This window comes from Talpa occidentalis, unplaced genomic scaffold (genome assembly GCF_014898055.3).
Source record: "Talpa occidentalis isolate TD23 unplaced genomic scaffold, MPIMG_talOcc4v2.1, whole genome shotgun sequence".
In the NCBI taxonomy this organism is placed as follows: domain Eukaryota; kingdom Metazoa; phylum Chordata; class Mammalia; order Eulipotyphla; family Talpidae; genus Talpa; species Talpa occidentalis.
This window is the reverse complement of record NW_026555331.1, coordinates 33,440,442-33,467,014: the sequence shown is the minus strand read 5'-3', so window position 1 is coordinate 33,467,014 and position 26,573 is coordinate 33,440,442. Positions and strand designations below refer to the sequence as shown.

The following is a 26,573-nucleotide window of genomic DNA, read 5'->3' as shown; positions in this document are numbered from 1 at the left end:
AGATTCCTGCTATGAGTGAGACCATCCGGTATTTTTCTTTTTCTTTCTGGCTTATTTCGCTGAGCATGATCCCTTCCAGCGCCATCCATGTTGCTGCAAATTGCATGTGTTTATCTTTTTTTTTAAAGATATTTATTTATTTGTTTATTTATTTGTACAAGCACTGGGTACAGTCAGAAGTGCGGGAGGGTGAGAGAATTCACCAGAGCCAGAGCGGGGAGCAGAGCAGGCAGAAGGACCGAAGTACACTGCTGAGGGGAGCAGCGGGCGGCAGGAGAGGTCTGCGCCCCATGTGGGACCCTCCTCCGGTGGCCGGGGAGCAGCCAGGGATCGAACCGGCACTGCAGAGGCTGCGGGCAGCTTCGCCACCCAGCGCTCAACCGCTGCGCCACTGGAGAGGCCGGTTTATCTTTTTTTGAATGCTAAGTAATATTCCATGGTGTATATGTACCACATCCTCTTGATCCAGTCATCTATTTTTGGGCATTTGGGTTGTTTCCAAAGAGCTGATATGAGACTCAAAAACAAGGAAAATAATCCAGTCAAAAAATGGGCAGAAGAGCTAAAAAGAAACAGGCATATGAACAGGCATGTGAAAAAATGTTCAACATCACTTGTCATCAGGGAAATGCAAAACAAAACTACCATGAGATACCATCTTACACCAGTGAGAATGGCACATATTAAAAAAACTAGCAATAACAAATGTTGGCGAGGGTGTGGAGAAAAAGGAACTCTCCTGCACTGTTGGTGGGAGTGCAAACTGGTCCAACCACTATGGAGAGCTGCATGGCGGTTTCTGGACCTACTAAACATAGAGCTTCCATATGATCCAGCAATTCCACTCCTAGGTATTTACCCAAAGGACACAGAAACATCAGTTCCAAAGAGCACCTGCACCCCTATGTTTATAGCAGCACTGTTTACAATAGCTAAGCTTTGGAAACAACCTTTCTCACTTCTCAACCAGCTTGTTCTGGAGCTGGAGAAAGAGAGTGCCTCACACCCAGTCATGCTGTCCTCACAACCTAGTATACCCACCATGTTCTAGTCTCCACCGTCCAGGCTCAGCAGATCTGCTGGCTCTAGTCTCTGATGGAGAGGGCATCACCATCTGGAGCTGCCCAATTTCCTGAAAGGTCTTCAAGACTGTATGCATGGGCATACTCAAAGCTTTCCTTCCTCTCTACCAGGGGAAAAGGAGATGGCAGACCACAGAAACTTCAGAGATTATGATTACCTGTATTCCTTGGCTATCTAAAGGGACAGGCCTGTGTCCCTAAAGGTCACAGGAATCTTGGACACAGTGTTGACATGAGCAGCAGTTCACAAAACTATATGTGTCATGTTTTCAAAGATGAAATAACATATAGTACAGGTCTGTAAGAAACCAAAAATGACCACAAAGTATAATAACTGCATTTCTTTGACTGTCGTAGCTTCCAAACCTGGCAGGTTGCCTCAGTAAATATTTGTTAGAAGAATATTGAGTAATTACTCTTATTTCAGGAATTGCAAAAACTACACTCTGTATTTTCAACCATAAATAAATGAGTACCAGTAGCCAACTGGGAGAATAAGATGGGGGCTGAGGAATACCAAGGGGAAAGGAGTGACAGATTGCCCACCTCTGCCACAGAATATCCATTGTAGGGATGGCAAAATTTTGGTTTAAGTTTCAGTCCCTTTAATTACTAGTTGCATGATGTGGGGCAAATTACTAAAATTTGAGCCAGTGTGTTTCTGTTGTTTGTGTAGCAATACCTATCTCATAGGATTATTATCAAAAGTAAATAACATAAGAATGTGCTAATAAGTGACAATTCAAATGTTAGATGTTATTATTGCTACTAATACTGATAGTTTTAAAATAAAAAAAATGGGAGTGGGTTCTATGGAAGAACATATGACTGGAATGCATGAGTGGGCTTTCGACCTCTGGATTTATAGGAGACCCCCAAACTGGAATAGTTATGATGGCTACCATACATAATTACATGTATGAACTATTTTGTATGAACTATTTTGAACACTTAACAGCACTCTGAGCTGAATATTATCTCCATTTTAATCTGAGGCTGAACCTGGTTCTAAAGGTACTCCCGGTCAGAATGTTAGTGCCAAAGCTGCATTTCACCCCTGGTGTCCCTGGTTCATATGGTGACCCTGCCTCTCCAGGATTCAGCACAGAATCAACATTTCCCTGAATGACAGCAGAGTTCTCTCCACTCTGAATACTCTACAAGGCGAGCTCTCTCACTCAGTGAGAACCTGTGAGTCTGGAGTAGAATGGCAGGTGTTGAGATTAAGCCACCACGGTGAGCTGACTCTGTCTTGGGGAGAAGACTAGAGAAGGATGCACTATTAGCTGAGCTTTGAGCAGCATATAGATGAGGCTCTGAGATACCCAGGTATCTCTTGCCTTGTGCAAGTGCATGAGAGGAGTCTAGCAAGACCCTCCCTGGTATCTGTGGTCGATATGCTACTCTGTGGAGGGCAGCCATTTATTGAATTCCTGTTCCACTCAACTTCAGTTCATCTGACTTTAAAGGGGTTCCAGCAGCCCTTGCCTCTTAGGCTGAGCTTTCTCTAAAGTTGCTATGTGACTGATTCTTTGTTAGACTTTGTTAGAAATTCAGATTATATTGATTTTAAATAGACCCATGGGCTTGATAACAGTTGGAGAGAACATAAATGAGAAGCTAGGTTCAATTTCTCCTAAACTCAAGTTGTATTAATCTCATCATTCCCCAGTAATGGACATTATCATGGAAATAATAATCTCTTTGTCACTCATTCATTCACTGATCCATCCATCCATCCATCCAATGTTTATTAAAAGCCTGTTATAGAGTATATTCTATGTGGTAGACGTACAGAGATAAATACATAAACAATGCTGTTCTAGAGAATTGAATAGAGAGCCTGACATGGCATTTCAGGTTGGTTTGTGAAATAAATGCTTAAGTAACTTTTGCAAAAGCTATGAAAACTTTTTCCCTTAGAGGACAGAAATTGCATTTATTTTGTTCAGAGATGTAGCCTATCTCCATTGCCTTAGCAGAGAATCTGTCTTAGTCTAAGACATTTTCTGAACTAATTTAATATTGCTAAGATTATATTATTATAATGTATCATATTATTAGTATTCCTAATTACATGATCAAGTGGCCAGAATGAATTAATTTAACCCATGAATCCTTGTTACTCCCTTTAGTGAGTTAGAAAATGTTGGTTGCCAAAGTCAACCTGGTAGCCAAATATTTAAATTCTGATGATTAATGATTAAACTTAGTCACAGGTGATGAATGATTTATTTTTTTTTTTTTTTTTTTTTTTTTTTTTATAAATTTTATTGTTATATTCCCCATACAATTGTAGCCCCCCCATTCTGACCCCAATCCCTCCCCTCCCGCCCCCGCCCCCCTAAAATTGTCTCTGGTTCATAGTTTTTTGTTGATTTTGATTTTCACTTTCTTATAGTTATTCATTTTCCTGGTCCCTTATTTAAGTTTTCTAGATTCCTGCTATGAGTGAGACCATCCGGTATTTTTCTTTTTCTTTTTGGCTTATTTCGCTGAGCATGATCCCTTCCAGCGCCATCCATGTTGCTGCAAATTGCATGTGTTTATCTTTTTTGAATGCTGAGTAATATTCCATGGTATATATGTACCACATTCTTGATCCAGTCATCTATTTTTGGGCATTTGGGTTGTTCCAAAGCTTAGCTATTGTAAACAGTGCTGCTATAAACATAGGGGTGCAGGTGTTCTTTGGAATTGATGTTTCTGTGTCCTTTGGGTAAATACCTAGGAGTGGAATTGCTGGATCATATGGAAGCTCTATGTTTAGTAGGTCCAGAAATCTCCACACAGCTCTCCACAGTGGTTGGACCAGTTTGCACTCCCACCAACAGTGCAGAAGAGTTCCTTTTTCTCCACACCCTCGCCAGCATTTGTTGTTGCTAGTTTTTTTAATATGTGCCATTCTCACTGGTGTAAGATGGTATCTCATGGTAGTTTTGATTTGCATTTCCCTGATGGCAAGTGATGTTGAACATTTTTTCATATGCCTGTTGGCCATTTGCATTTCCTCTTCAGAGAAGTTTCTTTTTAGCTCTTGTGCCCATTTTTTGACTGGATTATTTTCTTTGTTGTTGCTGAGTCTCATCAGCTCTTTGCAGATTTTTGTGATCAGTCCTTTATCATTAGTGTTGGGTGCAAAAATGTTCTCCCAGTTGGTGGGGTTTCTCTTTGTTTTTGTTATTGTCTCTTTTGCTGTGCAGAAGCTCTTTAATTTGATGTAGTCCCAGCTGTTTATCTTTCTCTTCACTATCACTGCTTTGGGTGATGTGTCTGTAAAGATGTCTTTGATGTGTAGATCACGTAGTGTTTCGCCTATATTTCCTTCTATATATTTTATGGTTTCAGGTCTTATGTCTAGTTCTTTAATCCATTTTGAGTTGATTTTTGTGTATGGTGTGAGGTAGTGGTCAAGCTTCATTCTTTTGCATGTAGCGACCCAGTTTTCCCAGCACCATTTATTGAACAAACTTTCTTTGCTCCAATGCATAGTCTTTGCTCCTTTGTCAAAGATTAGTTGACCATAAATCTGTGGGTTTATTTCTGGATTTTCTATTTGATTCCATTGGTCTGTATGTCTGTTCTTGTTCCAATACCATGCAGTTTTGATGATTATGGCTTTGTAGTATAGTTTGAAGTCTGGGAGTGTAATGCCTCCATTCCCTTCTTTTTTTATCAGGAGAGCTTTGGCTATTCGGGGTTTTTTGTGATTCCATATGAATTTCATCAATAATTGTTCTATTTCTTTGAAGAATGACATTGAAATTTTGATTGGAATAGCATTGAATCTGTATATTGCTTTTGGAAGGATGGCCATTTTAATAATGTTTATTCTTCCAATCCACGAGCAGGGGATGTCTCTCCATTTCTTTGTGTCTTCTTCTATTTCTTTTAACAGTGTTTTATAGTTTTCTTTGTATAGGTCCTTTATCTCTTTTGTTAGATTTATTCCCAAATATTTGATTTTTTTTGTTTCAATAACAAAAGGGATGTTTTTTTTGATTTCTTCTTCTTCAGATTTATTGTTTGTGTATAGGAAGGCTACTGACTTTTGCATGTTGATTTTGTATCCTGCCACTTTACTGAACTGATTGATGAGTTGAATTAGCTTTTCTGTGGAGTTTTTGGGGTTCTCTATGTATAATATCATATCGTCTGCAAATAGTGATAGTTTGACTTCTTCTTTTCCTATTTGGATTCCTTGGATGTCTTTCTCTTGTCTTATTGCCCTGGCTAGGACTTCCAGTATTATATTGAAAAGCAGTGGTGAGAGTGGACATCCTTGTCTTGTTCCAGATCTTAATGGGATTGCTTTCAGCTTTTCACCATTGAGAATGATGCTGGCTGTTGGCTTGTCATAGATGGCCTTTATGATGTTGAGGTATGTTCCTTGTATCCCAAGAATTTCAAGGGATTTTATCATGAATGGGTGTTGCACTTTGTCGAAAGCTTTCTCAGCATCTATTGATATTATCATATGGTTTTTATATTTCTTTTTGTTGATGTGTTGGATAACGTTGATTGATTTTCGGATGTTAAACCATCCTTGTGCCCCTGGAATGAATCCTACTTGGTCGTGGTGAATTATCTTATGGATACATTGTTGGATTCTGATGGCTAAAATTTTATTGAGGATTTTTGCATCAGTGTTCATTAGGGAGATTGGCCTGTAGTTTTCCTTTTTAGTGTTGTCCTTGTTCGGTTTTGGTATTAGTGTAATGTTGGCTTCATAGAACGTGTTTGGTATTGTCCCTTCCTTCTCAATTTTTTGGAAGAGTTTGTGAAGGATAGGCACTAATTCGTCTCTGAATGTTTGGTAGAATTCATTTGTAAATCCATCAGGTCCTGGGCTTTTGTTTTTGGGGAGGTTTTTGATTACCATTTCAATTTCGCTAATTGTAATTGGTCTGTTTAGGTGTTCTATTTCTTCTTTATCTAGCTTTGGGTGATTGTAGAGTTGTAGGAATTTGTCCATCTCCTCTAGATTATTAAACTTATTTCCATATAACTGTTCATAGTAGTTACTGATTATTCTTTTGATTTCTGCTGTGTCCGTTGTGATTTCTCCTCTTTCATTGATGATCCTGTTTATTTGTGCTTTCTCCCTTTTTTCCTTTGTGAGCCTGGCTAGGGGTTTGTCTATTTTATTGATTTTTTCAAAGAACCAGCTCTTGGTTTCATTGATCTTTTGGATTGTTTTTTTAGTTTCAATTTCATTTATTTCTGCTTTGGTTTTTATTATTTCTTTTCTTCTACTGGTTTTGGGGTTTTTTTGTTGTTCTTTTTCTAGATCTTTGAGCTTCGAGATGAGGTTGTTTCTTTGAGTTCTTTCTTGTTTCTTGATGTGAGCTTCTATTGCTATATATTTCCTCTTATTACTGCTTTTGCTGCATCCCATACATTTAGGATATTGGTGTCCTCCTTGTCGTTCAATTCAAAAAATTTTTTAATTTCTTCTTTGATCTCCTCATTAGTACAGTGGTCTTCCAGTAGTGTGGTTTTTAATCTCCATGAGGTAGGAAAGTTCCTTGCCTTCTTTTTATGGTTTAGTTCTAGTTTGATGCCTTCATGGTCAGAAAAGATGGTTGGTATGATTTCAATCTTGGTGTATCTGTTGATGTTTGTCTTGTGCCCCAGTATGTGATCGATCCTGGAGAATGATCCGTGTGCGCTTGAGAAAAATGTGTACTCCGTTTTTTTGGGGTTTAGTGTTCTATAGATGTCTGTTAAGCCCAATTGCTCTAGGTCCTTATTTAGAGCTTTGGTTTCTTTACTTATTTTTTGTCTTGTTGATCTATCCATTGTTGATAGTGGTGTGTTGAAGTCTCCCACTACGTATGTGTTTTCTCTGATGTCTGTTTTCAGAGAAGACAACAGTTGTCTGATATATTTTGGTGCTCCTTCGTTTGGTGAGTATATGTTAATGAGTGTTATTTCTTCTTGAAGTATTGTCCCCTTGATCATAATGTAGTGACCATTGGGGTCTCTTTTTATCTTTTTGAGTTTGAAATCTGTTTTATCTGATATAAGTATAGCTGTTCCTGCTTTCTTTTTTGGCCCATTTGCTTGTAGGATTGTTTTCCATCCTTTGACTTTGAGCCTATTTTTATCTTTTGTAGCTAAATGTGTTTCCTGGAGACAGCAAAAGGTTGGGTTTTGTTTCTTAATCCAGGCTGCAACTCTGTGTCTTTTTATTGCAGAGTTTAGTCCATTTACATTTAGAGTTAATATTGATATGTTAACATCTGTATTTGCCATTGTGTTTGTCTTTCCTTTGATTTTATTTATTTATTCTTTTAATAACTTTTTTTTTTTTGGCCTTCTTTCATTGTTATTCGTCCCTCTGAGGTTCTGGCTTTAGGACTCCTTGTAGTATTTTTTGGAGTGGGGGTTTAGTTGCAATGAAATTCCGGAGTTTCTGTTTGTCTGGGAAGGTCCATATTCTTTCTTCAAAGAGGAAGGAGAGCTTTGCGGGATAGAGTATTCTTGGTTGGCATCTGTTTTCTTGGAGTCTGTTGACTATGTCCCTCCACTCTCTCCTTGCCCGTAGTGTTTCTTCGGAGAAGTCTGATGTCAGCCTGATTGGCTTTCCTTTGAATGTTATCTGTTTCTTCCCTCTTGCCAGCTTCATTATTTTTTCCTTGTCCTGGATTCTTGGGAGCTTTACTATTATGTGTCTTGCTGTATTTTTTCTTTCGTCGTGGAAGTTTGGTGTTCTTCTTGCTTCTTGTATATCAATTTTCAGCTCCTTCTTCACATTTGGGAAGTTCTCTTCAATTATCTCTTTGAATATTTTCTCTGTTCCTACTTCTCTCTCCTCTCCTTCTGGTATTCCTATAACTCTTATATTTCCTTTCCTCATGGAGTCAGATAGTTCCCGAAGTCTTTCTTCATTCTTTTTCCTTCGTACTTCTCTTTCCTTTTCTGTTTTGGTTCTTTTTATTTCTGTGTCTTCAAGAGCACTTATTCGTTCTTCCATTTCATCAATTCTGCTTTCATTGCTTTTCCCAGAATTCTTTAGTTCTTCCACTAATTCTTTGATCTCCTGCATTTCTTTTACTTCCCTCTTTAGGGACTCAATTTCATTCTTCTGATCGTTGATTATTTTTCCCTTATCATTGTTTTCCTTTATGACTTCTGTCAGTTTTTTAATCACGGCAATTTTAAATTCTCTTTCTGGAAGGCTCAGAAGTTCTTCCAAGTTACTGTCGTTGCCATCTGGGGGCTGGTTTTCTTTTTGTGGTGTGCTTTTTCTCTGGAGAGTTGCTAGGTTGCGTGTGGTTCTTCCCCTCCCTACTGTCTGTTTTCTAATTTGCCGTATGCGTTGGGACACTGTGTTGTTGGGACTGGCCGGCATCTTGGGTGGGCTTCTCTTCTCCCCTCTGGTTCCTCCTGGAGTCATCTGTCAGTTTCAAGCAGTCTTTATTGGAGAAAGGTCCCTGTCCTAAAATGTCGATGTGGGGACACACTCCCCTGTGCGCCTGGTCTGCCCCGGCGGTGGGTTCCTGCTCCCCCTCTGGGCTTGGACTGCAGGCCAGAGGGGGTCTGGCGTGGGCGAACTTCCCCCGCTCACCTCTGGCTCCTGAGGAAGCCTTCTGCAGATAGTCTTTACTGAAGAAATGTCCCTGTTCTAAAATGGTGATGTGGGACACACTCCCTGCGAGTCCGGTGTCAGGCACACTCTTCTGCGTGCCTGGTCTGCCCTGGCTGTGGGTGCTCGCTCTCCCTGTGGGCTCAGACTACTTGTTCGGAAGGGGCCGGGTGTGGGCTAACTCCCCAGCTGGCCACTAGTTCCTTCAGGAGCCTGAGCTGTCTACAAGTCGCTAGGTGGCGCCAAAGATCTCTCCTAGAGCCCTTGGGGAGCTGATTTTCCACGCCGTGGGACAGGGAGCAAAGCGGGGATGGTAGGGTACACCTCAACGGCTTTGGGGTGCTGTGTCTGCCTTGTGCCCCACCGTCGTGGGGAACCCACGCCCCGAATTTCGTGCCCCAGGTCTCAGTTCCAAAGCCCTCAGTTCCAGGACGCGGGCTGTAGCCCAGTTCAGTGGCGCGGGAAGGGCGCCTTTTGCACCGCTCCCGTGACTGGGCGCCTGGTTCCTGCTTACTCAGGGAGGGACCTTCACCTCAGTGAGGACCTCCGTGCGTCTCCCCGCAAGCCTAGGTTGTCTCCCCGCGAGCCTAGGTCGCAGGCGCGGGGACCTGGGCAGCCGCGATCCTGGTCTGCACTTGCTTTTCAAGCGCGCCGAGCGCGCAGCTATCCGCGCAAGCTTACCGGCAGCCCGGGCTGTGTGCGCGTCTCCCGGGGTCTTTGTTCTTCTCTAATGGCGCCCGGAGCCGTTCGCTCACCGCCGTGGCGAATCCTGCAGGGTTCTCCACAGCTCCCGTTCACGGGGTGTGGTGGCTGCAATAGTTCCTTTCCACGCACAGTCCCGCTTGCTGCGTCCGTTTTTCTCGTTGGCCATTTTCCAAAGAACTTCTTATCTCAATGTCATCACCTCTGGTCTAATTAATTGCAAAAGCGTCCGCTAACCCCACTTTAGGAAGTTTCTTCTTTTTTTTTCCGCCTTCCGTTCGCTTTTGTCTCTCGCGGCGGCCGAGATCACCGACCGGAAGAGCCGATGAATGATTTATTTTTAATAAAAGCAGAAGGCTCATGACAAGCTCAGAGAATGTGTTGGCAGTTTGAAGACATTACACCAGGTTGCTTAGAAAAATTTTCCAGCAAATGAGACCTATTAGATTATATAATATTCTTGCAAGGAAACTAGGAAAACAACTTTAAAAATTACATTCTATATTGCTATTTAAAACCAGAAAGTGCCTAAAAAGAGAACAGATTATGGGGAATTGATTAGATATTTGATGGCATTGTTTATGAGTCAAACATAGTAAGAGATGTTAATTTCTCACAAAAATTGTCATAATTCTAAAAGAAGAAATACTAGTTCCCATTTGAATTCTATTTTTTTTAACTTCTATTTATTGTTGGATGATTTGAGTTGCCCTTCCCTTTTGAAATTTAAACTCTAAGGCTGTACCTCAACACAGTGTTTATGAAATGGATTAAATATTATGGAATGTTCCAGTGCAATATGAAACCACACCAAGTACTAGAGACTTAATGTTTGAAAAGTATTTTAATCAGTGATGGATTTGGAATTATTGCCAGCTGATTCCTGAATCTTTAGGCCTACACTTTAGGAATGCATTATCCAGATGTTTATAAAATGACATTTTACTAATGTCCTGTTTATTCTTTGACTTTGTGGTAAAAATACATTTGCCTACTTCAAAGTACCATATGAAAGTATTTTACTTCAACTAAATATTACAGCAGAGCTGCTCAACAGCCTTTCACTCCTACCCCTTCAGACTTAAAGAGTCTTATTCCTTATCATCACCTATTTTCTGCATGACATATGACAAGAATTCAGCCTGTTTTGTGGAATTTTCAATACTAAATCCTGGATAATCCTTCTTATTCCTTCCCCAGCTCTTCTATTTTACCTCAAATGTATTCTCTCTTTGAAAGAATAGTTTAATTTCTCAGTTTCTTAAGCCCGATTATTAAATGAAGCTATGCAAAATGAATGGAGAAACACCCACTAATTCCTTAAAATGTAGCAGCAGAATCTAACCCTTTGAAGACTATGTCTGTTTGACACATAACTGTTAATCAGTTTTAAATTACTTGGAAAGGTATATTGGGAGAAAGATTTATAAAAAAGAAACAAGAAAAAAGCAATATTAAATTTCATTTATGTTCAGGTTGAAAGGATAAAAGAATACTTTTAACTTTTTGTGTATTTCTTGTAATTTTCCTGCATAAATTTACATATATACTATCAGGAGTGGGATCTATGCACACTTTCAAAATGTGTTTTAAAATTCTAACTCCACCTGAGCATTCCAGTGCTCATTGCAGCACTATTTACAATAGCCAAGTCATGGAAACAGCCTAAAGATAGACCAGTGGATTAAGAAGATATGGTATGTATATATATATATATATGTATATATATATATATACACACACAATAGAATACTATTAAGGTATTTTTTAAAAAGATGAAATCTTGCCATTTGCATTGAACTGATGGGGATAATGCTAAGCAAAATAAATCAGAAGGGGAGAGACAAACATTAGATGATTTCACTCATTGTGGAGTATTAAAAAAATAACAACAAAGGAATAGATAAAACTAAACAAACAAACAAACAAACCCTCCTAGGAATATGACTGTTGATTTGAGGCTACCAGAGAGGGAGAGTAGGGGAGGAATACAAAGAGTGGAGGGGATCCAGTGAGCTATGGTTTAGGTTTTTGGGTGCTTTGTTGGTGGGGGCTCTGTGGTAACACACATCCGATATGAACCTATACCCCTAAGTCATATACATTGTTTTAACCCAATGTTCCCTTAATAAAAACATAGTATTATTTTAAAATGTAGTTTTTAATGACTACAGCTATTTATAATGACTTTACATACACATACATATAATTGAATATTATAATGTCATAAGAAAGAAGTCCTTCCATTTGTGACAACATGGACATTGTCCATGGACATTGGAGACATTATGCCAGGTGAAATAAGATAGAAAAGAATAAATGATGCTTGGTATCACTTCTACATGGAATCTAAAAAAAAAATCAAACTCCTAGAAATAGTAGAAATGTGGTTTTCAGCTGCATCTGCTTTTAAACTATTTCTTTAGTTGACTTCAGACATATTAATTTGATATATAACACACACAATTTGTACATTGTAAATTGGTACAACTACTTTGGAAAACAGCATAGAGCGTACTCAAAAAATTGATGGTATAATCTAATGTCATCTAAATCTATTTCTATTATGCTATATTACCTTCTGTTCCTTGTGCATAAAAGCTTATATTGCTTATCATTGTTTACATACAACTTGGTATTTTTCTATATTATATCAAAGTTCTTTTATAAGCTTGTTTATAAAAATTCTTTTATAGGTATGTTCTTTTATAGGCTTCTTAATTAACAGCTTAATGACTGAAAAATATCTTCTATTGAAATTGAGCAACATAATTTATACCACAATTTCCTTCTTACCAAGATTTGAGGTTGCTGCCACCTTTTTAAAAAAATAAATGCTGTTGCAGTAAATCTTTTTGAGCAAATATGCTAGAGTGAACACATCTAATCAACATTATAGTGTAAATATTTTCTAAGTGTTGCCATATATTCTAACACAGCTACCATTGATGAAAACATTTCTAATACTTCTCTTTTGAACTTAACTTTAGAGATAATTGGTCAGACATTAAAATTTAATTTCATTATTTTATAATCTATCTTGTTTTGGGACATTAAATCATTCGTTTATTTTATGTTTCCAAAAAAATCAATTCTAATTTTAAAATACCAAATTTTGCCTCCACTTAGACAATTTGGAAAGCTTCCAAATGCTCTGAAGGTAATTTTAGAGGAAAAGTTCCAAAAATGTTTAGAGAAATGGGTAATTATTACAATGACTGTGCAGCTTCCCACAGTGATGGTTTTGGAGGGCAACATTCCTTTTGCTATGTAAATTTGAGTAGATTTGTTAATATATCCATTAACTCCATATCATACAATTAATATTGGTCTAAAAATGTCAATTTCTTGAGAGTGAGGACTGATTCTTTTCCTGCACCTCTATCAATGTCTTACCCAAGATATGTACCTGTGTATATGCTGTCTAGAAATGAACACTCTGATGAGAATACTCTTTACCATCAACAAGGATCTGTCATGGAATGAACCCTTTTTATCTGTCTTGAATTCTTTAACACTTGGGACCAACAATAGTGATATCACCTGGAAATTTGTTAGTAGTGCATATTCCCTGGTAATCTGCACCTACTCAATCAGAAATAGATGTTGGTCTCTGACCTCTGTTTAGCAAGCCCTTTATGTAATTCTGACACATAATAGATGTTTTCCTGGAGAAAACTGAAAACAAGTTGAGATGAAAGTTGGTGTCAAATACCACAGATTAATAAAATTCAATTCATATTTTCTGAGCCCGATTATGAAGCAGAAATGTGCTGTAATACTGAATACCCAAAAGCAAAATAGGTCCTTTGTTCTCATGGAGCTGATGAAGAGATAAGTTGTGTAATCACTATAAAATGTATAAAATAAGTGCAAAACTCTGTGATACTTCAATGTATTAGTGCATGCAAAATATATGTGGCAATGATGCTACTACCATTTATAGGCTACATGTTATCTATCACACGCAGTGCAAGTGCTTTCCACAATATAATCTTTCTTTCAGTATGCCCATCGAAGGAACACAAAAGATTAAAAGGGGCTGTGTGGCTTGAATAGCTTCCTTTAAACCTAGAAAGAATAAATTAGTTTGATATCAAATTTCACTATTTCTTTTTTTTACATAATTTTAATTTAATCTTTTTTCATTTTCACTAATAAATTATTATTATTTTTTATTTTTTATTTATTTTTTAAAATTTTTTTCTATTTTATTTATTTTTTAAATAAATTTTATTTTTATATTCCCCATACAATTGCAACCCCTTATTTTGACCCCAATCCCTCCCCTCCCCCCACCCCCCATAGAGTGTCTCTGGTTCATAGTTTTTTGTTGATTTTGATTTTCACTTTCTTATAGTTATTCATTTTCCTGGTCCCTTATTTAAGTTTTCTAGATTCCTGCTATGAGTGAGACCATCCGGTATTTATCTTTTTCTTTCTGGCTTATTTCACTGAGCATGATCCCTTCCAGCGCCATCCATGTTGCTGCAAATTGCATGTGTTTATCTTTTTTGAATGCTGAGTAATATTCCATGGTGTATATGTACCACATCTTCTTGATCCAGTCATCTATTTTTGGGCATTTGGGTTGTTTCCAAAGCTTAGCTATTGTAAATAGTGCTGCTATAAACATAGGGGTGCAGGTGCTCTTTGGAATTGATGTTTCTGTGTCCTTTGGGTAAATACCTAGGAGTGTAGAAGAGCTAAAAAGAAACTTCTCGGAAGAGGAAATGCAAATGGCCAACAGGCATATGAAAAAATGTTCACCATCACTTGTCATCAGGGAAATGCAAATCAAAACTACCATGAGATACCATCTTACACCAGTGAGAATGGCACATATTAAAAAAACTAGCAATAACAAATGTTGGCGAGGATGTGGAGAAAAAGGAACTCTCCTGCACTGTTGGTGGGAGTGCAAACTGGTCCAACCACTATGGAGAGCTGTGTGGAGATTTCTGGACCTACTAAACATAGAGCTTCCATATGATCCAGACATTTCACTATTTCTTATATGGAGCACTCATCCTATTTACTAACTCTGGCCTATTACATCAGTTCACTTCAGAAATAGTTATGTGGCCATTTGGGGGCCACCTTTTGGCCACTTTTCTGAGACAAGCAGATTAAATGAGGTGATGTGTGATGTTGCTTAGTTCAGTATATGTCATAAATGTTAAATAGTATTCTTTTTATTGCTATTAATAGTAGTTACCATCTTCACCATCATAATCATTTTCAAAATTAACATCATCATTGCTAGTGTGGTGAGTGGCAATATAATGTAGATCTTATAGATCTACATTAATGTAATATAATGTAAATATAATGTAGATATTAATGTAATGTAGGTCCTACAGAGGTTAAGGGGGTGGATTCAAGCCAGATCACCAGGGTTCTGTTCTAGTTGTGAGACCCTGGGCTAAGCCTCTCTGTGCTTCAGTTTCCTTATTTGTAAATTGGGGACAGTAAGTCATAACTTCACAGAGTTGTGATTGCTAGTGAATGAATAAATTTATTTAAAATACTCAGAACACTGACAGGCACACAGCAAAGGCTCAGTAAGTGCTAACTTACTGACACATCTTTAACTTTTTTTCAGTGTCCTATAAAGTGCTCTGTCAGAGTCTAACTACCTCTCTTTGTGGTATTTTCTGATTTTGAAGGAATGGCACATTCTCTGGAGTTCCACGGAATGAGAATATTACCTTTCCTTAAATCTATAGAGTTCAGAGCTCCACTACATATACAGCATATTTGAGAAAAAGGTCTTTTCATGGTGTCGAAAAAGAAGGCCAAGGGAAGAATATTTTAAATTGATATGCAATCCATTTTTATTTCATGGAGATATTTTATTTAAGCAAATTTACGGATAATGATGCAGAGATGCTGCTGATAGATATTATTTTCCTCCTTTGATGTAACTGAGTGCTGATTTCCTACTACACTGGCACTATTTTTGGAATTACTTCTGTTCCGCTCTCTATCATTGTGGGACAGACATCTCACATGGGACTTTTCTAAAGATTAGAAGTCTAAAACCTGTACCTGTTGGTTCAGAGACTGAGAAGATGTACACAAATGTGAACAAATATTTAAAACACTACCAGATCTACAGGAAGAGCCCTTGAACACAAGCATGGTTGACATCAAGAAAATATTAGCTTTGTCATTCTGCCTAGATAGCACAAGGATAGACTGGATTCTGCAGCAAGCATTTCAAGCAATTGAGAGTAGAAGAAAAGAAAACATCAACGATATTTTTCCATTAATTTTCTAATAGGTGCTCAAATATCTGTGACCTAGAACTTCAAGGATTCAGATTGCTACTGTGATGACTTTGCTTCCAGGTTATTTTATACACAGTGGCACAGACTTTTAAAAACTTAATTGTTTATTGGTAATGCTGCAGTTTGCATGATTACAGTTTAAAGGGATGATGGTAGTTTCTCAAAGAACCAAGTAAATATCACCTAAATTTACATCACTTCAAATTCATGTTCTATCTTTATTATGTGCACACTGTGTTTGACTTTTATATTTTAATTTAACCTATTTCATCTACATGTTTCTATGTATTACTTGTGAACATTTTCTTGCCATGCAAGTGTTTTTCTTCCTACTACCTCTCCCAAAGTTCCTCTGCTCAGTTGTTTCTAGATTTTCACATTTACACATAGACGTACAGAGAGCATCTTACTAGAAATTGCTTTTTTTTTAAATAACACATTTTTAAGATAAATTTATTCATGCATACAAGAACTGGGGTACAGTGCGATGGTGAGATGCGCGGGAAGGTGAGAGGATTCACCAGAGACAGAGCGGGGAACAGAACCGGTAGACTGACTGAAATACACTGCTGAGGGGAGCAGTGGGTGAGACAGGAGAGGTCAGCAGGCTGGCATTGAACCTACACAGCAGAGGCTGCGGACAGCCTCACAGCACTGCGCTCAACTGCCTGCGCCACCAGAGGAGGCCCTAGAAATTGCTTTTTTAAAAAAAAAAATTATAATGTGAGATTGTGAAAGAGTTTATTCTCCATAGCAGAATAACTAGAACAAAGTAAGTAAGAAATTGTATAGTTCTTGCTACATATTGGGGCATCACTCTAGAAATATCAAATTAATTCAGTTATCTTCACCATGGAATGCATATATACCCCCCCCAATAATACTGGATCTCATTTTAATTTATGTATGTAATGGCTTTTAAAGTACAAATAATATAACATTTACCATTTTTACAATTTTAAGTGTACAATTTAATTGTATTAAATGCCTTTTAATGCTCTTCAACTATCAGAACCACCCATCTCCATTATTCTTGTCATCTTGTAAAACCTAAATTCTAAGTTACTGAACTTTGCATTTCCCCCTGCTCCCAGCCCGTGAAATCACTATTCTATTCTCTCTGTATGATTTTGACTACTCTAAGTAGCTCACGTAAGTGGAATTATATAGTACTTGTCTTTTTGTGAGTGTTATATTTCATTTAACATCATGTTTTCAAGATTCAAACATGTTGTAGCATGTGTTATGATTTTCTTCCTTTTACAGCTTAAATAATATTCTGTTGAATTTCTACATCATATTTTGTTTATCCATTCATCTGCTATGGATACTTGAGTTTCTTCCACATTTTAGCTATTGTGAATAATGCTATGAACACAGTTGTGACCTTTCTTTCATATCTTCTGGGTATAAACCCAGAAGTGAAATTGCTGGATGGCAATTCTATTTTTAATTTTTTGAGAAACCATATACTATTTTCCAAGGAAGCTGGACTACCTTATAATCCCACCACAGTTCATAAGATTTCTAAAATATCTCCACATCTTTGCCAAAACTTATTTTTGCTGTTGTTGTTGTTTTGCAAGTAGGCATCCTAATGACTGTGAGCTGTTGTCTCATTATAGGTTTGATATGTATTTCCTTAATGATTAGTGATGTTGAGCATCTTTTCATATGCTTATTGACTGTTGTTTTTATATCTTCTATGGAGAAATGTCTCCTTTACCCTTTGCTATTGTTAAATTGCAGATGAGACCTGTAAAAGTGAGCCAAGAAGGTGGTGTTTATGCTGATTATTGCCGGAAATACAATTGGCAGTGAAAGATTAGGACTTGAAATGAAGTTTTAAAATTGGCTTATTTCTACTAACTAATGCTAGATGTTCCACCACTGGAGAATATGCTTAATTGCAGAAACAAATAAGTTTTTTTTTTTCATCTTGCATTCAGAATCACAGTTGGGAGATATCTTTTGGTACCATCTTGCTCCAAGAAGCCATGGGTACAAGCCTGGCTCACTGTCCCCACTGTAAGAAGTCTTACCTGTGACTTGTTAGTACATACTTGTTTAGCAACATTGTTTAAAAGATGGTGTTAAGAAAGTTTATGCTGACCTCCTTTTGAGTGAGAAAGTCTGAGGACAAGGAGAGTTTGTTAAATTTCAGACATCACGTAAGGTCATATGAATAGTAAATATTTAGATGTCTTTCTTCAGGCTCCTTAGTTTCTTGGTCATTAATCACTCTACCAACTCAGTGAGAAAAATTAGTACTGAAGAAATAATAACAGCTAATGTTTCCTAATGTGCCAAAATTACCATTTTTAATCTTTGTATATATAATCTATTTTATTCCTCCTAGCACTCTTATGAGGTCTACACTTTAGAGATGTGGAAATTTGGGGAAAGAAGGTATTCTAAATTGCTTGTTATCATGGTGGTAAAGAATGACAGGGATTTGTGCTGGTCTCCATAGACTACCCTGAACTAGAAGTGAGAGTTGATTAGGTATATCCAAAACAGGGATTCAGATACAGGGTTTTTGTATTACAGTTTGAGCTTATAAGTTATTTGATGAAAAAGATTTTTAGTAATACTAAAGAAATATCCATAAAGGGAATAAAACTTAGATGATATGAAGAACTTGAGATTAGGCAGTCTCTCTCTGCAGGGACAATTTAATAGACAAGTTAATGTAATTAATATTTAGCATTTATTGAGTGCTTATTATGTTTCAGTGTAAATTATTGACTTGTGTAAATTAATTGAATCTGGAAAATAAATGTAAGAAGCATTTGGAAATTAGCAGTAAAAACTTGACTTGTTGGGGTAATATTCTTCATTTAGAGACAAAATTATAATAGTTTTCTTTTTCTTGTGACAGTAAAATCATGATTCTGGGCTTATTCAGCACTTTTATTCTTGGGAACATGAATATTTCCCAGACATAGTTGTCCAGTCTTCCTGTGCAATCTTTTGCTACCAGGGCAGGACTATCCATTTGGACCCCTGAGTTGGGTGGAAGTTTGGAAGAGCCAGCCAGTGACCAGAGAGCTGGGTATTCATGGGCCAGTGTCCTTCCAGATGTGTGGTCTCATAGCCTTGATGGACTTCAGAGTTCCTTTTTGTGTCCTCCAAAACATGTGTTCACCTTTTGATTGAGAGGGCACTGTTAATGTTCTTAAATTCTTAAAGGTTTGAGGCAACTTGTAACTTGAAAGAATCTTCCAAATTATCTAAATAAATTCTATGTATGTTTCAACTAGATTATTATTAAATTGAAGTTCTAAGTTACTTTTACCAAAAAAGAATATTTACATTAATGTGAAAATAAACCAATTTTGCCCATCCTTGCTACACCTCCTGTGCAAATAAAGAACAGTGAAAGTCAAATGTTGAATATAGAGGATATTTGGTGGTGGGTATGGTGTCAAGTATACAGTTGCTGAGGTGAGATCTGTATACCTGAAGCATATACTGTGTTATAAGTTAATTTTCCTCATCAAAAGAAAAAAGAATATGATGCATTTCCACGTTGAAGGTAACCGGGTGGCTTCTTTTCTTAAGTCCTCACACAGGTGTTCAGCAGTACCAGGATGGTGTGCCCAAGATCCCCACAGCATGCATCACAGTAGAAGATGCTGAAATGATATCAAGAATAGTTTCTCGTGGGAACAGAGTTGTCATTCAGCTGAAGATGGGGGCGAGGAACTACCCAGATGCCGATTCCTTCAACACTGTGGCAGAGATCATTGGTAGAAAGTATCCAGAGCAGGTAAGTGAATGAGGGGGTAGACTGTCTGTGAATAGGACATTACGGTCAAGTTTCAGTTGTTAGAACTACTGTGAGAAAGAGAGAACAGGAGTTTGCCGAGATGATCCTCATAGATTCATTAAGGGCAGCCACTCTCTGTGTATTTTCCCCCATCAACAATTCTATCACATTGGGCCTCCCTGGTGGCGCAGGCGGTTGAGCGCAGTTGAGCACAGTGCTGTGAAGCTGTCCGCAGCCTCTGCAGCACCGGTTTGATCCCCGCCGGCTGTGGAGCAACCCACATGGCATGGCAGACCTCTCCTATCTCGCCCGCTGCTCCCCTCAGCAGTATATTTCATCAATCTGCCTGTTCTGCTCCCCGCTTTGTCTCTGGTGAATCCTCTCACCCTCCTGTACATCTGTCCTGTTCCCCAGTTCTTGTATAAATAAATAAATCTTTAAAAAAAAAAACAATTCTACTACATTGACTGAAGAAGTGCAAGGCTAATCGAAGGGCATAATGGGATGCACAGTGTGGAAATTCACCTCTGGATAGCTGAGGGTGGCATATGTACAGATGTGTTCTGTGTATTCCACTGGAAGCCAGCTTGGCATTGGAGAGCATACCAATAGCTAATATTTACTATGTTTATTGTGTGAATTATCTGATCCTTTCATAATTCAATGAGGTAGAACCTACATTCTTTCTAAGTGAAGAAACTAATAAAGAGGGAAACTCTCTTGCCTAAGTTCCACACAGCTAGTAAGTAGTTGAGAAGAGAGCAAATCCAGGACCTTGTGACTATTAAACCAAGTTTTAATCCACATTTTATGTGCAATTTCCACAGTTTTTTTCTTAGCAACATAAAAAACCAAATAGTCCTGGGGCCAGATCCAAATTCTACACTAGCTGAGGTTAAATCGTTGCTTATTCTTTGAGTCTGCAAAGAAAAGGATGATAGATGTAACTAGCAGGATGTTGTGAGGGCAAGATGAGGTAGTGCACATCAGAGAGGTGCTCAATTCCTTTACTTCATATGACATCAAGTGTACAAAAGCCAGTTTTTATAAGGTTCCTGTTGCAAGTCTCTGTCAGTACCTGGTGAAATTCTGAAAATAGAACTTAAAAATAGTTACTGAGGAATTTCAGAGTCGTAATTAAGGATCTCAGTAGGATAAAGGAAAAAAGCAAATGATGGAGTTTGATGATGTGTCTTCTTTTTAACTTTGATTTTATTTTATTTTTATTGCTAAGCCATGCTGTGATTTGACATGATATATATATATATATATATATATTTAAACAATTTCTGTTTAATTTTTTTTTTAAGATTTATTTTTATTTATTTATACAAGCACTGGGTACAGTCAGAAGCGCAGGAGGGTGAGAGAATTCACCAGAGCCAGAGCGGGGAGCAGAGCAGGCAGAAGGACCGAAGTACACTGCTGAGGGGAGCAGCGGGCAGCAGGAGAGGTCTGCGCGCCATGTGGGACCCTCCTCCGGTGGCCGGGGAGCAGCCGGGGATCGAACCGGCGCTGCAGAGTCTGCGGGCAGCTTCGCAACCCAGCGCTCAACCGCTGCGCCACCGGGGAGGCCCATACATAGGATCACTTCTACTCAGATGGATAGCAGCACACCACACCTACCAACAAAGCACCATTGTTCTCCACCATAGTCCATTGTGTTCCCTGCCCACTTCATTCTCCCACCTGTTAGTCGCAACACTACAGTCAGATTTCCAGGGTTTTTTATTGGTTCAGTTTGTCTAACCTTTTATTTTGTGTCTCTATATTTCACATATAAATGAAGCTATCCAGTATTTATCTTGCTCTATCTGATTTATTACGCTTAGCATAATCCCTTCCGGCTCCATCCATGTTGTTGCAAAAGGATGTTGCTAGAGTTCATCTTTCTATATCTATATATCTATGGGTGAGAGTATTCTGTTGTGCATATATATCCATATCTTCCTGATCCACTTATCTATCCTTGGGCATGTAGGTTGTTTCATAACCTGACAATTGTAAATAGTGTTGCATTGAATATAGGAGTACATCCATATCCCTTTGAATTAGTGTTTTTGCATTCTTGATGCAAAACCCCTTCCAGACTTGAGATCTGTGCTGCAGAAATAATTCATTTTATATTCAAGATCCTTTTCTCCCATCCCAAATTACATCCTCCCTGGACCTGGATGTGCATTAACCCTGAGGCTGTAGCCACAGTGATAATGGAAAAGCTTGGTCTCAATAGGACCACTGGGAATCAGATAGCTGTAGAGAAACTATACTGTCAACTGTTGAGAAAACAAACAAGTCCAACCCTCTCCCCCTTTAAAAAACTGATAACAATAGCAAAGCTGAGAGTCTGTGTTGTAGGTACTGAATAGTTAAGTGCAGTCCTTACCAGGTATTTTCTCTAGTCAGTAGTTCTGCCATTTGAAGGCTGCTAGTCCTAGGCCCATAAAGGGTTTGTATGGGTGAGCAGGCTGGTTTTGACCCGGAGGGTGGGTGGTAGGATGACTGTGAGTTATTAGCAATTTTAGACTGAAGCAGCTAAGGGATGTCAGGGTCTAAGGCTGAAACGTTCAGGAAAATGAGTTCTTGGAGCTGAAGCAATCAGAAAGTTGAAGTAGTGCTGGCTCAGATGCCAGGCATCTTCTGGCTGTGAGTGCTTGGGCCTACTCCATAGCCTGTCCTGATTTTTAGCCAAAAATAAGCTTTATTGAAGTATAATTTATGTAAGATACGTGCCAAACTTAAGTGTATAATCTGATTAAGTTTTGGAAAATGTATAGCATAAGGTAGACACTGCCACAATCATAACATAAGATATATCCTTCACCACCCCAACACCACCTTGTGCCCCTTTGCCGATCATCTGTCTCCTCCTTCATTCCCTTGACCTCTGATAACCACTGGCATTTTCCTCTGTAGAATTTCATATAAGTGACTTTGTGCAGCTTTTCCTACTTGGCTTCTTTCTCAACATAATCCTTTTGAGATCTATCCATATTTTTCTATCAATTACTCATCTCTTTATATTGCTGATTAATATTTCATTGTATGGCTAGGCCATATTTTAAGAATTCATTCAGCAGTTGATGGACATTTGAGTAGTTTTAGTTTTTTACTATTATGCATAAAACTTCTGTGAAGAGCCTTATACAAGTTTTTGTAAAGATATGTTTTCATTTCACTTGGGTAAATGCAGAGGAGTGGTATTGCTGGGCCAACCTAAATATGAAGTGGGGATATCTTTGGGAGGGGGTAGCAACTTCATCAGGTGCTATTATATATACCTCTGGATATATAATTCCAAAGAGGTCCCAAGAATCAGGATTAACTTTTCACCTCTACCATACTGTGGCATAGCATTCCAAAGGTTAGACCTGAATACCTTGTTACCGAGATATAAAAGGCTGATTAACCAAAGTTCTTCCACAAAGAAGTCACAGCACTGTTTCCACAGAAGGAATGTGGATGAGTACAGTGAAGTCTGTGGGGCTGTGTTTTGGGGAAATCAACCTTATTGCCTTCTGGGAACACAGCTGGGAACACAGACTGTGAAGGGAAGTGGGAAGTGGTAATTCAAAGAGTTATGCAAGTCCTTAAGCCAGTCACTCTCTTATAAATGCCACTTCTTCTTATGGAAGACCCTTTGGGTCACCTCCCCTCCTCCCAACACTTCATATCATTTTTATTTTTGGTGTCCCAACAGAGATTTCCAGTTCCTGGGGCAGGAATTCTTTCCCCCCCGCTACCTTTTCTTTTTTCTCTAATGCCTATCCTAGGACTTGGCATGCAGTAACCTCTCAACACATTTTATTTCAGTAAGAACAAGAGAAGATGTAAAGGAGATGGTTGGAGGATTTTCTTCATCTTATTTCTCTTCATCTAGAAGTTTTTCTGCCTATATGGGATACTGATTGTCTGCTGGAATGTTGGATATCACCCCTCAGTGAAGCTCTGTGGAAACCTGAACATCTCAACGACCCATATTTGATTCCACACTTCTCTTTCCTGTTAAAGGAAGCAATATCTAACAAACAGTGTAGTTAGGAAACTGTCATTTTTCATTCTCTCCTCCTTATCACTGTCCTACAGCAAGATGCCACAGCTACTCAGTCTACTTTCAGGATATCTAAAAAGCATTCTTTTCCTGTCTTGCTTTTACTGTCATTACTATCCCAATTTAGGCCCTTATTTTTCTCCTGATTTTTTTCCTTCTGATCCATATTTTTGCAGTGCAGTTCAGTTATCTTTTAAAACTGGATCTCTACATGGTATTACCCTGCTGTCAGGCCCCCCTGTTCTGTTCCCTGTAAGATAAAGATTGCAGAAGGGAAATGCTGGGTTGAGTGACCAGACATGAGCAGAAGAAAGAGACATGAAGGAGAAGGAGTTTGGGAGGATTAAATAAGAGGTAGTTCTAGTTCAGAGGCGATTATGTAGTAGTGTTCATAAATGAGCAGAAAATGAGAGTGAATAAAGAGGGAAAAGTAATGTGTAATAGAGATTCAGTGTCAACTAAGAACCACTCTTTCATTAGCCAGTGAGGGACTTCAGCTCTGCTGAACTTGGCAAATTTTCCTAAAATTATTCAACTTTATTTTTAATAATTAGAAATGCTGACAGTGACATAAACACTGTTCCCAATAGTTTAGGTTTACTAACTTGTCTTTAACACATCCTTGCTACCTTGCTCCATACCATGCTAAAGAATAGTGCTAAATAATGCTGAACAAATTAATTGCAATGAAAATTATCTCTAAAAAAGAAGAGGGATTGTTGAAATTACTATTATCCTGGGTGACTTGAAGGTGGGCTAATACTCAGTATATTAGCCTCTTCAGATTAAAACCCTATTGTATAATCCAGCCATTCTGAACAGAATTAACCACAGGCTTTAAAAAAATACAATAACCCAAATACCTTATTGGGTTTCAATATGTAAAAAATAGCAGAATAGGGGTATTTACACATAAATCCTATGCTCTTCCTAAAAGAACCCATATTGGCTTGTTTTGGCTCTTTTAAGACCAGAATTCTCTGTCTACTCTGACATCTTCAGAAATTGCTCCGCTGTGATTGGGTGAATACTTGGAGGGGAGGTGTGTTCATTGAAGGAGAGCAGTTTTCTGGAAACTCTGATGTTAGGCATCTGAACTCCTTTCTCAATTAGCTTTATCCTTGGGAAACCATTGTATACTTGAGAACATGTCTGAGAGAATGAGGAGAGATATTTAACTCCTGAGGTGATCCTTCCCGGCATGTATTCCTACCTCCATGTATTAAAGAACTAATTTGTATGCAAAAATTCATAGGAATCCATGAAGAGATTTAATTATTTTAATCAAAAAGTCAGACTTAAAATAGTCTGAGTTGGAGGCAAACACAAAAGAGGTAGGGATCTTTTTTTTAATATTTTATTTTATATAATTCTTACACCATTATTCATTTTTGCACAATGTATGCATATTCCCCATACAATTGCACCCCCCCCTTATTTTGACCCTAATCCTTCTTCTCTTCCCCCCACCCCCATGGTGTGTCTCTGGTTTATAGTTGCTTGTTGATTTTGATTTTCACTTTACAAATTAGTCTTTTTCCTGGTCCCTTATTTAGGTTTTCTAAATTCCTGCTATGAGTGAGGCCATCCGGTATTTTTCTTTTTCTTTCTGACTTATTTCGCTGAGCATGATCCCTTCCAGCTCCATCCATGTTGCTGCAAACTGCATGTGTTTACTTTTTTAATTGCTGAGTAATATTCCATTGTGTGTATGTACCACATCTTCTTGATCCAGTTGTCTATTTTTGGGCATTTGGGTTGTTTCCATAGCTTAGCTATTGTAAATAGTGCTGCTATAAACATAGGGGTCAGGTACCTTTGGAATTAATGTTTCTGTGTCATTTGTGTAAATACCTAGGAATGGAATTGCTGGATCATATGGAAGCTCTATCTTTAGTAGGTCGAGGAATCTCCACACAGCTCTCCATAATGGTTGGACCAGTTTGCACTCCCACCAGTAGTGCAGGAGAGTTCCTTTTTCTCCACAACCTCACCAACATTTGTTGTTGCTAGATAAACAGCTGGGACTACATCAAATTAATGAGCTTCTGCACAGCAAGAGAGACAATAACCAAAACAAAGAGAAACCCCGCCGACTGGGAGAAAATTTTTGCACACAACACTAATGATAAAGGACTGATCACAAAAATCTACAAAGAGCTGATGAGACTCAACAAAAACAAAGAAAATAATCCAGTCAAAAAATGGGCAGAAGAGCTAAAAAGAAACTTCTCCAAAGAGGAAATGCAAATGGCCAACAGGCATATGAAAAAATGTTCAACATCACTTGTAATCAGAGAAATGCAAATCAAAACTACGAGATACCATCTTACACCAGTAAGAATGGCACATATTAAAAAAACTAGCAACAACAAATGAGAGGTAGGGATCTTAATAATGTATTACCAACTCTTTGATCTTCAGATGAGGAACTGAAACTGTGAGTGACTTGCCAAGAAGATACAACCAATGTGTGATAGGAATACATCTGGAATGTGATTCCAGGTTTCCTGGCTCCCATTTCTTTCTACTCCAAAAACAGTCCATTTTGGCTAGGCATGCCTTAACAGTCCATTATGGCATGGTGTCTACATCTGAGGGATCCAGGTTGATTCAGGATACAGACAGTGCCATCCCTACCAAGTCATTACACAGAAGAAGTTGTGTCGTTCTCTCATACTTTTTCTCCTGACATCCCTTTCCTAGGCACAAAGAGCTATGATATGTACTCTACCTTGTTGTCTTGGAGTTTCCTTATAGCTCCCATTAGGGTTCTCATCTGGGAAATTCAAGCTATGCTTGGTCTGTTCCTTCTGTGCATCCTCCCGCCAGAGTCTTGTCTCTTATCTTCTGTTGTAACTTCTTGCCACTTGGAAGAGAATCTGGTGGATACACCACTTCTGCAGTGTTAATGACTTCTATATGATGCCTTATTCCCTGTGTCTCTGTTTATACCCCTTCACCTTCAGCAACCAGGTGTTTCATTTTAGCAGAGGGCCATAGACAAAGCTAAAGTAGATCTACCAATCACATCATTATCATCATCATCATCATCATTTGAAATAGTTTTAAGCTCACAAGT

The 26,573-nt window shown here is 38.3% G+C and overlaps 1 protein-coding gene across 2 annotated transcripts in view; it reads left to right on the top strand.

Annotated features, from left to right (window-relative positions):
* Positions 1-26,573, top strand: part of CPQ (carboxypeptidase Q) — a 434,008-nt gene that overhangs the window by 169,767 nt on the left and 237,668 nt on the right. For both annotated transcript variants that reach the window (XM_054692097.1, XM_037503727.2), the window contains one exon: positions 19,233-19,440. In XM_054692097.1, the coding sequence (XP_054548072.1) occupies positions 19,233-19,440 (208 nt within the window). The remainder of the gene's footprint in view (positions 1-19,232; positions 19,441-26,573) is intronic.